This window comes from Cololabis saira, chromosome 16 (assembly GCF_033807715.1).
Source record: "Cololabis saira isolate AMF1-May2022 chromosome 16, fColSai1.1, whole genome shotgun sequence".
Lineage (NCBI taxonomy): Eukaryota > Metazoa > Chordata > Actinopteri > Beloniformes > Belonidae > Cololabis > Cololabis saira.
The window spans coordinates 2,023,281-2,039,544 of record NC_084602.1 but is presented as its reverse complement, the minus strand read 5'-3'; the positions used below and the strand labels follow the sequence as shown (position 1 = coordinate 2,039,544).

At 42.9% G+C, this 16,264-nt stretch overlaps 1 protein-coding gene across 2 annotated transcripts in view; it reads left to right on the top strand.

The window, feature by feature from the left end:
* Nucleotides 1–16,264, top strand: part of LOC133462256 (neuronal PAS domain-containing protein 3) — a 331,973-nt gene that overhangs the window by 109,801 nt on the left and 205,908 nt on the right. For both annotated transcript variants that reach the window (XR_009784244.1, XM_061743401.1), the window contains exon 3: nt 2,502–2,746. Coding sequence is in view for 1 of the 2 variants with exons in the window: in XM_061743401.1 (XP_061599385.1) it covers nt 2,502–2,746 (245 nt within the window). In the remaining variant the exon portion in view is untranslated. The remainder of the gene's footprint in view (nt 1–2,501; nt 2,747–16,264) is intronic.

The following is a 16,264-nucleotide window of genomic DNA, read 5'->3' as shown; positions in this document are numbered from 1 at the left end:
GTTTCTTCTGGCCAATCAGCTGGACCAATGTATTTCGCTGTTTTTTTTTTTACAAGCGGGCCAGTCAAGCCACGCAAGAGCCCAGACCACCGGGTATTGTCCCGCTGTTCCCGATGGCCAGTCCGGGCCTGCTAACTAGAATGACAAAAGTCCTCAGTTATTTTTGAGAAGAACAATATTTTTCTGTACACTTAACCATTATCCGAAAGTTGAAAAATAACAACAATAGTAATAACTTAAACTGTCAGTTCGGCTGAGTCGTTTGTCTAGCTTACTTTGTAGATTGTGATTGGTTTTTCTCATAATTGGAATTGATCAATTTTAAATGTTCCATGGCGCTTCCAGGACCTATGATCCATGCTGTGTCAGACTTTGAAAGTCCAGCTTGATGTGGTGTATAAGCAGGTCCGCAAAGACACAGTCTTTTTGTGATGCAGTCTTTGGATTTGCCCCCTGGCATCATATCATAGCTGAATGACCACTTGTGTCAGGACACTGTAAGGATGGTGAAGAATTAGATTTGTGTGGAAGTTCAATATGCAAACATTGAGATCAATGCTCAAACCACACTAAGGCCCCAGATATACTTGCTGTTGGTGCTTGCGTTCGTGTCCATTCGCGTGCACCACCAACTGCAACGTCGCTCGCGTAGTACGTGAGGGGAGCGCGTCGTACCGGCGGTAAGCAGAGCAACAGTTGGAAAAGTGATTAAATATTTAGTAGTAGCGTTAGTAGCAGCAGTAGTAGCAGTAGCAGATTAGAACAACAAACAAGTTAACATGACAACATTGGATGATGTAGGAGATTATAACATTGCTTTGGTTACGATCTCGGCAAAGATAACGGCTCCAGCGACACCAGCTGGTATCAGACCGGGACCAGCTGGTATCAGACCAGCTGGTATCAGACCAGGACCAGCTGGTATCAGACCGGGACCAGCTGGTATCAGACCAGCTGGTATCAGACCAGGACCAGCTGGTATCAGACCTGGACCAGCTGGTATCAGACCTGGACCAGCTGGTATCAGACCGGGACCAGCTGGTATCAGACCGGGACCAGCTGGTATCAGACCGGGACCAGCTGGTATCAGACCTGGACCAGCTGGTATCAGACCTGGACCAGCTGGTATCAGACCTGGACCAGCTGGTATCAGACCGGGACCAGCTGGTATCAGACCTGGACCAGCTGGTATCAGACCTGGACCAGCTGGTATCAGACCGGGACCAGCTGGTATCAGACCGGGACCAGCTGGTATCAGACCGGGACCAGCTGGTATCAGACCGGGACCAGCTGGTATCAGACCGGGACCAGCTGGTATCAGACCGGGACCAGCCGGTATCAGACCGGGACCAGCCGGTATCAGACCGGGACCAGCTGGTATCAGACCTGGACCAGCTGGTATCAGACCGGGACCAGCTGGTATCAGACCTGGACCAGCTGGTATCAGACCGGGACCAGCTGGTATCAGACCTGGACCAGCTGGTATCAGACCAGCTGGTATCAGACCTGGACCAGCTGGTATCAGACCGGGACCAGCTGGTATCAGACCAGGACCAGCTGGTATCAGACCAGGACCAGCTGGTATCTGACCGGGACCAGCTGGTATCAGACCTGGACCAGCTGGTATCAGACCGGGACCAGCTGGTATCAGACCTGGACCAGCTGGTATCAGACCAGCTGGTATCAGACCTGGACCAGCTGGTATCAGACCGGGACCAGCTGGTATCAGACCGGGACCAGCTGGTATCAGACCGGGACCAGCTGGTATCAGACCGGGACCAGCTGGTATCAGACCTGGACCAGCCGGTATCAGACCGGGACCAGCTGGTATCAGACCGGGACCAGCTGGTATCAGACCGGGACCAGCTGGTATTAAACCGGGACCAGCCGGTATCAGACCGGGACCAGCTGGTATCAGACCAGCTGGTATCAGACCAGGACCAGCTGGTATCAGACCAGCTGGTATCAGACCAGGACCAGCTGGTATCAGACCGGGACCAGCTCCACTTGCGGCCAGAGCAAGAACTGCAGGTCACGTACCCGTTCAGAGTCTTTTTGAGAACGTGCACATTGACGCGTCAAATGAACGCAGGATACGCGTGGCGGCCATGATGCGTACGCGGTTTGAACTGCAAGTATATCTGGGACTTAACAATTCAAAGTCAGGATATAGCTTATGATGTGTTTTGTCTGACTGTGAACCGCTCGGAACCCTTTCTTCATCCAAGAATTGAATTAAATGAAAACACATAGATTAACCAATCTTTCTCATTTTTTTCCTTTGCTCTTCGAATTAATACGCCCTGGCAAGACATATTATATATCATAATACCATGTTTATTGAGGGGAATTGGCAGTGATTTGTGATTGTTCCTTATTTTATACTCAAATCTGTTCCAAAGACAGCTAGATAGAATAATATTTAACACTTCACTTTAATATATGTATTTATAACATTTGTATTTATGTGTGACATCCCTTTGTATTTTATGTATATCCAGGCTGCAGGCTCTGAGGAAGGAGAAATCAAGGGATGCCGCAAGGTCACGGCGGGGTAAAGAAAATTTTGAATTTTATGAGTTAGCCAAGATGCTGCCACTACCGGGTGCCATCACCAGTCAACTCGACAAAGCCTCAATCATTCGGCTCACCATCAGCTACCTGAAAATGAGGGACTTTGCCAACCAGGGAGATCCACCATGGAATCTGCGTAATGAGGGCCCTCCACCCAACACCTCAGTCAAAGGTAGGATGACATGGGAAGTAGTGGGGGGCAGGTCTTATCTTTCAAACAGTGTGTCTGGATCTGCAACTTCCTCAAAAGGGGAAATACATTTTGTATATTGTATGAACGTAGGAAGTAGTAATTTATGTGTTCTGGAACAATGAATCCTTTGTCTTTTATGACCAGACCAGGCCAACATTCATTGCAAATTTGCAGCACAGCATAGCTGAAGGACAATCCTCAGAGGATACCAAGCAACTGCCACAGTTGCACTTCTTTAGTTATATACTTCTGTCTTTGATTCCTTGATTCACAGTTCAGAATGAGGAATAAATGCTAAGTAAAACAAAAGTATTGTACTTTTTCATTTAGCTGTTTTATTTTTCAGAAAAAAGTAGCTGCAGATACGACACAAAACGATCAGATTTAACAAACGTGAAATGGTTTCATAAAAATAACATGAACAAAAGTAACAATAACAAGCAAAAAGTAGCATTAGCTGGAAAAAAAACAATTATGAAGGAAAATGGGAGCTCTTAGAGAACAAATAACAGTTAAACTTTGATGGACGTTGTCTTATTTTTGACCCCTTTGAAGCATGGACCTCTCTACAAAGAAATATACTTCATCACTAACGTTCCACAGTTATGATGTAGCAGTTGATAGACCAGCTTTGTTGGATGGAGCCTTGTCATTGAACACTGATTATCTTTTTTCCTGTTTCAGTTCAGTTTCCATTCAAACAAAATAACTTTGTCACCATCGAATTTACCTGTGAATACATTTATACTTTCTTACAAGTTAATGTTGTTTACGTTTTTTTTTTTATCAGACGGATTAAAATGTTTTTACCTTGACGTGTCTCCACATAACACCTGTAGTCTTTCTCAGAAGATGTTGCGTGATGATGTTGAGACACCTGTCAAGTCTCCTGTTTTGGCCGGGAAACTACCTCTTACCCGCCGTTCTCCATATAAGTATTTTCCCGTAAATTTCCCGTTTTATAATATATGGATGGATGTAATGAGAGAGAAGGCATTTCTGCCAAAAAAGCAAAGACTTTGTGTACATATCTCTAAAAATGGGATATCAAATTTACTTTCCTAATGAGGAGCAGGTTGGGGCATAGTTACGCGTTCTGAAAGATGTGTAACTGCGATGTTAGTGTCTCTCACGGGGGAAGGACCGATGTCCGTCAGCAGCACCAGCGCGAGTGGAAGCACGGAAACATAATAACGGAAACATGTAATCACTTAGTGAATGCCAAAGAGCAACATGAGTGAAAATGAAAAATAACAATTAAAGCTGCAAGCAGCGATCATCGGGCCCTCGCACCCTTGTGCACGTTCAGGCGTTCAGGCTGCAGTGGAAGCTTGTATGACTTGCATGCAGATTCTTCAGGCCTGGACATTTAGCGGATGACACCACCCCGGCTCTCTATATCAAACCAATGAAAAGTTATAGCATGAAATAGGACCTATCAAATATCGACCAATCAGAAGAAGGGGCGGGGCTAATTTCCACCAATTATGTTCAAGGTCTCAAAACCGAGCCAGATAACACCACCCACGACTCTCTATATCAAACCATTCAAAAGTTCTGGCAGAAAGTAGGAACTATCAAATATGGACCAACCAGATGAAGGGGGGGGGGGCGCGCTTTTGGCGTCTATCGTCACCACGGTAAAACTTTTACTGAGAAAAGTAATGCGCATCGTTGCAGGATCGAGACGCACATTTCAATGTATAACGCACCTTGGTGCACGTTACGGTTCGGGCCGCATTAACGGCTGAAAAAATGGCATAAATTGTGCCAAAATTACACGATTAATTCAAAATGGCCAACTTCCTGTTCGGTTTCGGCAATGGCGCCAAAAGACCTTTCTTTGTGGAAAATGTACCTTATTTTTAAATCCAAAACTGCAACAGGATCATGCTCACTTTTTTATGGAAAATGGCCAGACAGCAGAGGACGATTGCACCCCCTGCTGTCTGAGGCTCTGCTCAGGACCGTATCTCAAGTGCGGGACAGGATGTGAGCTCCCTCATCTCTGTTGATGGTCCGCAGGGGCCGTTTTCTGATCACGAGCTGGCACAGAATAGAACACAGGGCTGGTTATCTAACCATACTTGAGGGGTCTCACTGAGAAAAAATTAAAAGAGAAATGTAGAAATGAAACATTATTACTCATTTAAAGCCACACATTACCCACAGGAAAAGTCTGGTAAACCCAAAGGACACAATAGACACAGAAGCGAAAAGTCAAGTTTTATATTAAAATACCATGCAGATCTTGCAATGAAATGAACACTGGAGAAACAGCCAGGACGTTCTATGCACCCAAAATGGAAGACGAAAAGGAATGTGAAAAGAAACATCAGCATGAGAGAAACAAAAGACACGGCCATACAAACACACATGAAATCAGACAAAACTAAAAAGATAACTGCAACCGGGAAAACCAGGTCATGGCCTAGGACTAACCATGCCATGGACTGGTTCAACCATGTCATTGCGTGGGACTAATCAAAGTCATGGCCTAGGTCAACTATGTCATGGCCTGGAAAAAAACATGCCATGTCATGGACTGGGAAAACCATGTCATGGACTGGGATTAACCATGTCATGGACTGAGACCGCCATGTCATGGACTGGGACTAACCATGTCATGGACTGGGACTAACCATGTCATGGACTGGGATTAACCATGTCATGGACTGGGAAAACCATGTCATGGACTGGGACTAACCATGTCATGGACTGGGATTAACCATTTCATGGACTGGGATTAACCATGTCATGGACTGGGAAAACCATGTAATGGACTGGGAAAACCATGTAATAGCCTGGGAAAACATGTGATGGACTGGGAAAACCATGTCATAGCCTGGGAAAACCATGTCATAGCCTGGGAAAACCATGTCATACCCTGGGGAAACCATGTGATGGACTGGGAAAACCATGTCATAGCCTGGGGAAACCATGTGATGGACTGGGAAAACCATGTCATGGACTGGGAGAATGCCAAAGTGATCTGCAACCAAAAGCAATAAACACCATTTCTGGATCAAGGAACCCATCTGGAACAGAAAACGGGACCCGAGGATCATAAAAAGGAGTGGTAGCTTAGTGGGAGGGCTGGGGTCTGGAGGACCAGGTTCAAGCCTCTGGATTGCAACCGAGGTCAACTACCTTGGGCCCCTGAGCAAGGCCCTTAACCCTTACTGCTCCCTGGGCGCCGTGCAAATGGCAGACTACTGCTCCTAGTTTGACTAGAGATGGGTTAAATGCAGAGAATAAATGTCCCCATTGTGGGATTACTAAAATAAAAAAAATATTATTTATTTAAACAGGGATGAGGGAGTTTACATCACGTCCCACATCTGGGATTCGGTCCTCAGCAGAGCGTCAAATGGCAGGGGGCTGAATCGTCCTCTGCTGTCGGACCATTTTCCACAAAACAGCGAGCATGACCCTGTCACCGTAATATCACGTCACATCTTCTGAAGAAAACTAAAGGTGGAGTCTAAACATGTCTCGGTAAAGAAAACTTTTTTAACCTGTCTGAAAAAAGAACCGTGAACATCAAACATAAAATCTACTTTTGATTTGTGGAATTAGAAAAGTGCATTTAGAAACCCATATTGATCAATCACAAAATAATATGTGCAGTAACGCACACACACACACACACACACACACACACACACACACACACACACACACACACACACACACACTTTTTGTTTAAGTTTCTGCACATATTCTCTTAAATCATGTGATGGTCCAGAACAAAGTGACACAGTATTTTTGTGCCTTCCCTCATAACCAGGTACAGATAGAACTGTTTCTAAGAGGACATCCCATATTCCTTCTGATGAGGTAGAAGAGAACCAGATTCATGTTTCTCCTGTCTGTATCTTACAGAGACTGGAAATAAAAACAACTATGGATGTTATTTAAAGTTTGACATCAGTGGCTTCACTCACGAGCCGTGTGATGTTGTTGTCATGTGATGCCTCTATCTTCCATACGGCCTTCCAGAATCATTGAATTATCTACTAAATCTCATTTATCTTCAATACAAACTTTTTTCCGTTTCATTCTAATGAATCTGAACCTCCATATTATAGACTTAGAGCATGCAGCCCTACAGTTACTTTAATCTCAATCAAATAATGTGGAAAGAAATGGAGGAAATGTTCAAATAGTTTCTCTATTACGTGATTTTCTGTAAAGGAAACATTATGCTTTGAAGAATTTCTACCTGCAGTACCATAGTACTCACAGCTCTTGTGAATCTAAGTGGAATTTGTCTTTGAAATTGACTATTTGTGAATCACATTACGGAGAAAAGGGATATTTGCTTTTAAAAGGGCTTTTGGATTTCTAAGAGGGTACTGTAGATGAAAGCAAAAGGCCTGGAATTTTGTAGTGTGTCTGTGTGTGTGTGTGTGTTTGTGTATTTCAGAGTGCATCAAAGTTACGTATAGGTATTTCCTCACATGTGCACGTCTCTAACGTCTGTGAACACATGCCTTTCCCTGCAGCACCAGATGGCATCATTGTCATCAGGCCTTTGAAGAGGCACATGCATTTTAATGAACAGAAAAGTAAAGAAGAGAATAATTTACAGTGTTTGTGTGTTCCAGCCTGATAAGATGCATGAGTTTTACAGTGCGTTTTAGCGACCGCAAGGAGGTTTTGATCTGAAGAACAGACAGAGCGGTTAGATAAGTACTGGCCAAAATGTTTGTTATGTAGTGAGGGGCCTGACCATGTAATGCTCCAAATGTTAACACCAAAATATTCAAATCAATTCTAAAATAGAGGGGTAACCAGTGAAGTGAAGCTAAAACTGGAGTGGTGTGAGCTGAAATTCCTGTTAATAGTCTGGCTGTAGCATTTTGGACGATCTGGAGCTGCAAAGAGTAGACTTTTTAAAACAAGTGAAGACAGAATCATAATAACCAAGCCCAGAATTAAAAGCATGAATGATCTATCCCAGATGAGCAACAGCATATTTTTGACCAACTTTCTTTAGTAGGTATAGAGACCGACTGGTCAAACACGGCACCCAGGTTCCTGAGGCTCGACTGGACAGAAGAACCCAGGCGCTGTTTTATTATCCCCCAGATCTGGGGACTTTGAAAAGAGAATGCAAGTACAAGCAAAATAGGCTTGGGGTTCGAAGAGTTGGGATCTTTTATCTGCTACAATCGGCTTTCCCAGCATGTCATAGATTCAACGGATAACAGAGGACATGTTTTAGATTTAATTATTTCCAAAGGTCTTAATATCTCAGAGGTTGTGGTGAACGATGTTGCTCCGTCTGATCACTACTGTGTATTGTTTAAAATTACCACCGTTGCCAATCCTATGAGAGGTGAAGCAGAGGTAATCAGAAAGCGTCATATAAATGATAACACCTGCATTATTCACCCCGGGTTGATGACCTTGTTAACAGTTTCAGTTCCAATGTTATGACTGTTATTGATTCTATCGCCCCAATTAAGACCAAAGTTCTGTCCGGGAGGAAAAAATTAACCCTGGAGAAACGTCACACTGGTTAAAGTACAGAGAAGGATATGTAGACAAGCAGAACACAGGTGGCGCAAAAACAAACTCCGCGTATATTACAACATTTATAAAGAGAGTATTCGCAACTATAACCAGAAACTGAAGAATGCAAGGCAATCGTATTTTTCAGAGATTATCGATAGAAACAGTAATAATGCTCGCACACGGTTTTCTGTGGTAGAAAGACTGACAAACCCCGCAGCCTCAATCCCCCCTGAACTGCTGTCTGAAAAGGCATCCAATGACTTTGCTGCTTTTTTCACAAACAAAATATTACAGATAAGACAAGCAATGTCCAGCTCCAGCTCAGGAATGATAACACTTTTGCCTTCCCGTCCTCTAGTAAATCTGGGACATTTCAGCCTCTTAGATTATACAACCCTAATGGAAACAGTTTCAAAATTAAAGCCCACAACATGCTGTCTTGATATTCTGCCTTCAAACTTTTTTAAAACAGTTTTTAACTGCATAGCTCCGGATGTATTGCAGATAATAAATACTTTTCTTCAAATAGGCCAGTTTCCCCAGGCCTTGAAAACTGCAGTAATAAAACCTCTTCTAAAGAAATCAAATCTGGATGCTACAACACTTAGTAACTATAGGCCAATATCAAATCTGCCATTTTTGGGGAAAATCATTGAAAAAGTCGTTTTCCAGCAAATTCATGCTTTTATGATGCAAAACAATCTTTTTAAGGCATTTCAGTCTGGATTTCGTCCACACCACAGGACCGAGACTGTACTCATCAAAGTCTTAAATGATATTCATCTGAATAATGATGCATGCAAATCCTCTGTTCTGGTATTACTGGATCTCAGTGCTGCATTTGACACAGTTGATCATAACATGCTACTCAGCAGATTGGAAAAGTTGGTGGGACTTACCGGCACTGTGCTTCAATGGTTCAAATCTTACTTGCAAGATAGGGCCTTTTTTGTTTCAATTGGAAACCATGAGTCTAAGAGAACCAAGATCACATGTGGGGTTCCTCAAGGGTCCATTCTCGGACCGCTTCTATTCAACATCTATATGCTACCCCTAGCTCAGATTATGGAACATCATAACATTTCCTACCATACTTATGCTGATGACACACAACTCTATATTTCAGTGTCACCACATGACTACAGTCCCCTACTCGCATTGAGTAACTGTATTTATCAAATCAATGAGTAGATGTGCCAGAATTTTCTCCAGCTAAATGCAGAAAAGACAGAGGTGATCATTTTTGGCCCTAAAAATGAAAGGGAAAAGATCAGCGCTCACCTTGGCTCTGTTGGGCCACCGCCCTGTGATTATGAACTTATGTGATGATGGACTCATGTAAAATGTGATTATGTGAACTTCAGGCTTTGACCAGCTCAAGTCACGATTTCGGACTCCGACTGAAACCAAACTAAAGTTTCACGACACCGTGACCACATGGTTTGGAACAAAGGAAACCCCCGTGGACACAAAGCTTTGCAGGATTTGCATAAGTGGCCCTTCAGTGATAAGGGACCATGCTCTGATTGGACACGACCCCAAACTGCAGGAGGGGCCGCATCGACTTCCTGGGCCCCGCTATAAAAGAGCAAGGCCACCCTCTTGCTCTCTCTTCTCTGCTTTTTGCTCTCCCCTACAGGTCTGCTGTAGCACCAGGAGCGACCAGCCAAGGGCCACCCTGCCCAGGATCGTGACCGAAGGAGCGTCCGTTTTGCAGCGCTGCACGAGTGACCCACAAGGTTCCGAGCCCCAGAAAGCCGAACCAGGGACCCTGCATTGCCTCGACATGAACAAGTTCGGACCGACCTGAAGCTGAAGGAAGCCAAGCTGCTGTGTCCATGCTGCTGTCCCCTCGTCCACAAGTATAACGGGAGGGAGTGAGAGCAGCTCATATCAGGACCCCCTGCTGAGTGTAACCCCCTTTGTTCAACAAATAACCGGCCGGCCAGACCACTTTTTTTCTTCAGTCACAAAGATTCACGTAAGAGGCTGTTGCGTCTGGGCAGAAAACTTAGTAACACATTTTAAAAGTTAGTTTACGTTGTGAGCTGGATTGCTCTCCTACCAACGGGCCTCGGTCATAAAACCCCCGAGCCACTTTGAGTCACACACACACACACACACACACACACACACACACACACACACACACGTACTGACACCCACACACGTACTGACACCCACAAACGCATGTAATCTGAAGTTTTGTCATGTAGTTAGCGTTGTTTGTGTAGTTAGCCATGAGAATTTATCCGAAGTGTCGTCTTTACCATCTTCTTGACACTTATGTAAATAAATTCTGATTCATGAATGAGAGAATGAGAGAAGTTGTTTGTGCTTATTTTACACAACTGCTGGTGACAAAGGCCTGTGTTCGAACCTTTCTTCCTATCAAGTAATTTTGATAATTCAATTTGAGAAATAATATATTTGATTAATTATTAAGGACTGTCTTCCGACAGTCATTAATAATTCTTTGATAAAGGAACAGCACAACCCCTGTGGCACAACAGCTCCTAGTCATTGACAGTTTTTAGAGTGCCACCTTGTGGAATAACATGGCCATTACAGTTAAATAATTAATGTATCTTTGGGGAATTATAAATTATTATTGAATTATAGTGAATTGAATGGAATAAAAAAAAAATCCTTATACATTTCTGCAATCATAGCAGCTGAAGGAAGTCCTTGAGTTTCTGTGGTGATATCGACCCTGAAAGTGACGATGACGTTGGGTTGACATTAAAATCTGCCAGTCCTATATGACACAAGTTCGTTTGTTGGAGTCCTTCAGAAAGCCAGACAGATTATACTGAGGCGCCTGAAATGTGAAAAAAACCATGACACATGAGAGTCAGTGGGAGAGATTTAGATTCTGGCAGAAATCGTCCAAGAAATGGCGGAACCACTGGTGGCATGGGTTTATTATGCTGATTGAACAATAACACTAAGAAAAATCTCAAACTGTCAAATCAGTCATGACGACTGTAACAGAGCATAACATGATTTATTTTACTAGTGGTGGTGCATGTATGTGTGATAATTGTGTAAATGATGACACCCACCTGTGTTTTGGTTGAGTTGTCATTTAAAGGAGACCTATTATGGCATTTAATGTATATTTTAAACAGGCCTTGAATGTCTTAAAAACAATCAAAAGCTTGTTTTTTCTACATAAATCAGAAATTCAGGCTGTGGGCCATGTCTCTAGTTTCACCGCTTCTAACCTCCTTTTCTGTGAGGGATTCTGATGGGAGGGGAGGCTATGATAATGAGGCTCTGTGCTGATTGGCTGCCTGAATGACGTGTAGCAGGGGAGGGAACAAAGCCTTGCTCCAGCAGAAGAGCTGGCTGCGTACACAAAACGTGTCCCATGCCATGCGATCGAACTTCAGTGACAAAATCAATTCCATTGCTTTATTTTCTATTGGACTGTCCTAACTGGCCGCGAGTTTAACGGTTTCAGTGTGGACAGAGAGCGCCCGATGTCACGCAGCTCGACGCGATAGTCGGACACTCGCATGCAGTTACGCGGTGTAAACGGATCTTCAAACCTGAATTACGGTTCTGCGTTAAATCAACGCGTACCCTACGCCAGTGATTCTTAACCATAGGGCCGCGGCCCACACTTGGGCTGCGAGCGCCACCTAGTGGGCCGCAAAAATAATTCAGTTTTGTACGTGTGGGCCGTTGGGGCCGCAGGACTGCATAGCAACTCCCGACCAAATGAGGAGAAGAAGACACTCAGCTAGCTGTACGTGTAATAGTAAGAGAAATGGTGTGTATTTACAGAGTAAATCCTTCATTTTGCACAGAGTACGTTTAGATCCACCAGGATCAGGGATCGATTACTTCGGTCTGCGCCCAGAGCGAGCGAGCGCGGGGTGATCATTTATCCCGACGCGTCCCCGCGGCCGGGGAGGTCGGCTGAGACTGCCGCTCTGGCGGCGGCTCCATCGTTACTGGTGAAAGATGGTACATGTAGACGCGTGGGCTGTCGTGTCTGCTGGACTGGACTGTTCGGGCTTTCGAAAAAGCATCGGAAAGTGACTCCGCTGCAGCGCGACCAGAGAGCTGCGGTGCTGGCTCTGCCCGTCGCAGCTGATCAGGCTCGGATGAAACCCGACACACTGAGTCCTGACAACTTATTAATGTAAATAACTTAAAGTAAAATCAAACTAAGTTTTGTCCCCGCTCTATTTTTAAATATGCACACTTGTATGCTTGTGTGTGTGTTGTTGTAAGGCGGCGCTCCGTGTGTGTAGACGGCGCCTTTCCACACGGCGCGCTGTGTGTGTGTGTTTTAAATCCAGAAATGACACAAAACGGAGGGTGCGCCTTTCCACACGGCGCCCGTATGGTCGTCAAAATACGGTAATTAGCTTGACTATATACAGAGATGAGAAGCGTAACAAGTGGAAAGGAAAGTTCAACCCAGAATGGACAGATTCATCCTGGTTCAGTCTTCACACTGGGACAAAACCAGTGTCTCATACGTTCAGAGACCGTGGCGTTCAAAGTGCAAAAGTAAAACGCCACTGAAACAAAACACAAAGTTTTTCATCAAACATATCCACTCAAGTCTGAACTGAAGTCACAGAAAAATAAACTGACCATCTTAAAACATGTTTGGGTCCACATACAGCTGTGAGGCAGCTTTCTCCACAATGAACATAATTAAAACTAAATATCGTTCCAGGCTCAACAATGAACATAATTAAAACTAAATATCGTTACAGGCTCATCAATGAGCACCTTCACATGATAACCTGACACCATCCAGCCCAGATTTAAAGAAATTAGAGTTCAGTTCTCTCACTGAACGACAGAAAGTGGAGGCAAAAAATTATAAGAGGGGAAGAAAGAGAAACTGCAAAACTGTTCAATTGTTAAGATGTGTTTATATTCATTTATTATAAAAATGTGTTGAGACAATTAACAAAGAAAAGGGGAAATTCAAACTGCTGGTAGAGAAATAAAATAAGATAGCATTTGAAAAATAAAATAAAATCTATTTTATTTTTAAGAGAAAAAATATGTTTAATTCAAGTTACACATGTTAAGTGGCTAATATGTACTTTTTTAATATAACAGTCAGATGCAAAAGTTGATACAACTATGAGGCTACTTGAAAAAAAAAAATATATATATACAGTATATTATGATGTTCTGTACCTTCGCTTAAGTAAATTTTCTCTAAATGGACCTATTAAAGTTTTAGCTGAATACCCCTGCTATACAGTGTTAATATTTAATGGGCCCCGGGCCACTCTGTACTGAAAAAATTGGGCCCCAAGGTCAGAAAGGTTAAGAACCCCTGCCCTACGCCATAGGCTCTGCGTTGGTGTAACGCAGAACCATAAATCAGCCTTTAGTCACCTCGTCTTCACACAGGAAGATTTAATTGAATTCTAAACAGGTACACCACAGTTATTTACTCCAATTCCTCATCATTTCATTTCTTATGTTACAAGACAAATGAATCATGTTAACAGTAAAGAAATCACAACACTGAATTTTCACAAATGGCAACTTTATTGTTAAAAAAAATAAATAACATAAGTTGTATATAAATAACATGTATGCACTATTGCTGGCTCAAGGAAGGACAGTGCGTCTTCTGAAGGTGTCGTTGAACAGCTTCAGGTGCTTGGAAGTCCTGAAACCATAAACAGAAGAAAAATGTATTACGGTACTTATAGAGCTCCGTAACACGGAGTAATACCGGAGCTAAGCTAAATACTTAGCCCATGCAAAGATCATACTTGTAAACAAATATAAATAACATAAAAAATAACGTCACTTACCGCTGACTCGTGTGCAGTTGCCGGGTCCGTGCTGTTGGAACTGATCCTTTTATGAGGGTAAGGCCCAATCCCAATTCAACTTCACTCGCCCTTCTTTTCTCCACTCGCACTTCTTTTCTTCCCTAAGCCCTAAAAAAGAAGGGGGAGATTTTAGGGCACTTGAAATCTAGGGCACTTGGCCCAGGTGCCTGTCCCATTTCTCCCCCTACCCCTCGTTTTCATCCCTAACCTGATCAGGAAGCTGAGAGCCAAAAGCTGTTTTAATTTCAGCTGTAGCGCTGTTAATATGGCACTTTATTAAGTTTTAATATTTTTTCAGGCATAAAGGTAACCTTAAGATCCGCAACCGGGGCTCAGTTTATCCAAATAACGCCTGTTAAGAAATTTGCTGAAATTAATGCTCGGTTATGTGGGTTTTGCTCATATCGTGGATATGTGTAAATAGTTTTGTACTTGTGTGGTTTTACTCACTTGGAAATACTTTTAAATTGTCTAATAAAACTTGTTACACAACAGTTTTCTTTTCTGGGGTTTCTCAAAGTAAGGTAATGTCTCAAATTATAAACTGTACAACGAGATCAATAGTAAAATAAGGATAGTGAGAGAATCTGCAGTAAAAAAGGCTTTATTTTCTATATTCAAGTACAATTTTTAAAAAGAAAAAAAGTAAACATTGCACGCAAAACAAAGAAAGGTGCTGTTCCATATAAAAAAATTTGCAAAGAAATATTTACAAAAAAAAAAGTTTGCAGTGTATGTGCTGCTACTGCTGATGAGATGTCTGGTCCACCATTTTCTCTAAAAGATGAACCTGTCCATGTGTTCTTCATTCTTTTGACATCTTCTGTCTTCTTTGGCGGCCTCAGCTTGAAGGAAGTCCTGCATAGAGAATTTCTTTTTTTTGGGGGGATCGGGGGGAAAGTGGACCTGATGCCTGAAGCTTCCAGCTTCCTCTTCCAGCTGGTGAGGCAGAGCTTGAGGCCGATGTGCTGCGTCTTCCAAAGTGTTCTGAGATAAAAAAGATGGATACACATGTTGATTACACACATGACTGGACTATCATACACACCCACAACATCATACCAGGTTCATTATCACTGTATAAATATAAATAAAAATTACCTCTGTGCTTTCCTCTGAATTTGTCAGAGAGGACACCGGTGAGGATGGAGGGTCGATTATGTTCTGAAAAGAAAATAACAGTTAGATCTTCAGGTACTGTAGTGTTTTATTACTCACAATCAGGAGAACCACCGGTCGTGGCACAAGCTAGCTATAGGAAGAAGGACTGGGGAATAAGATTGTGCTTTTTTACTGCTAAACTTACCATGGGTGGGATCTTCATAAGACGCCAACAAACATGGAGGCTGGATTGAAGGTCTGGACCCAAAACCTCATGCATCTCTTTGTAGAAAGGCCATGAGGCTGCTGTGGCCTCCCCACTGTCTGTCTCGGAGCGCACACACACACACACACACACACACACACACACACACACACACACACACACACACACACACACACACACACACACACACACACAATTTACAGAAGATTATTAATAAATACTTTACATGGATTTTTTTTGTTAAGCATCATCAATATTACTTACCATAACCATTGCTTACCTTATGTTTTTTTTTTAAGATTTTCAGTGATGAATAGTAGTTATACCATCACACCCCATCACAGATATTCTGCAAGCAGATAGCTAGATCACTCACTCCCACAGTGGTTTAGCAGCATATTTCTTCTTAGTAAAATTCTCCTCGTTGGTAGTCCTAAAGCTTATTAGGTGTCGGACCTGATCCGGAGTCCCTGGAATGAAATGTGATTACTGCAATGCACAAACGTCCTCGTAAAAAAAACAAACAAACAACAAACGTTTGAACTATGATAACAGGCAGCAAGCGACGTTATTACTTCGTAACCCCCCCCAAATAACGTTGCTGCCTTATAGTAATGTGAAATATCCAACACATTTGTAGAAAGTATGAGAGTTAACGAGTAGTTAACAGGACACAGCAATGTTATCTACCCGGTATTTCTATGTACTGTTCATACAAACATACAAAAGCACTGTGATTACAAAACTTTTTTTTTAAATTCCATGGGACATTATACTTACATTTGTGCGTTTTCTTTTCAATATCCTCCTGCTCTTTGC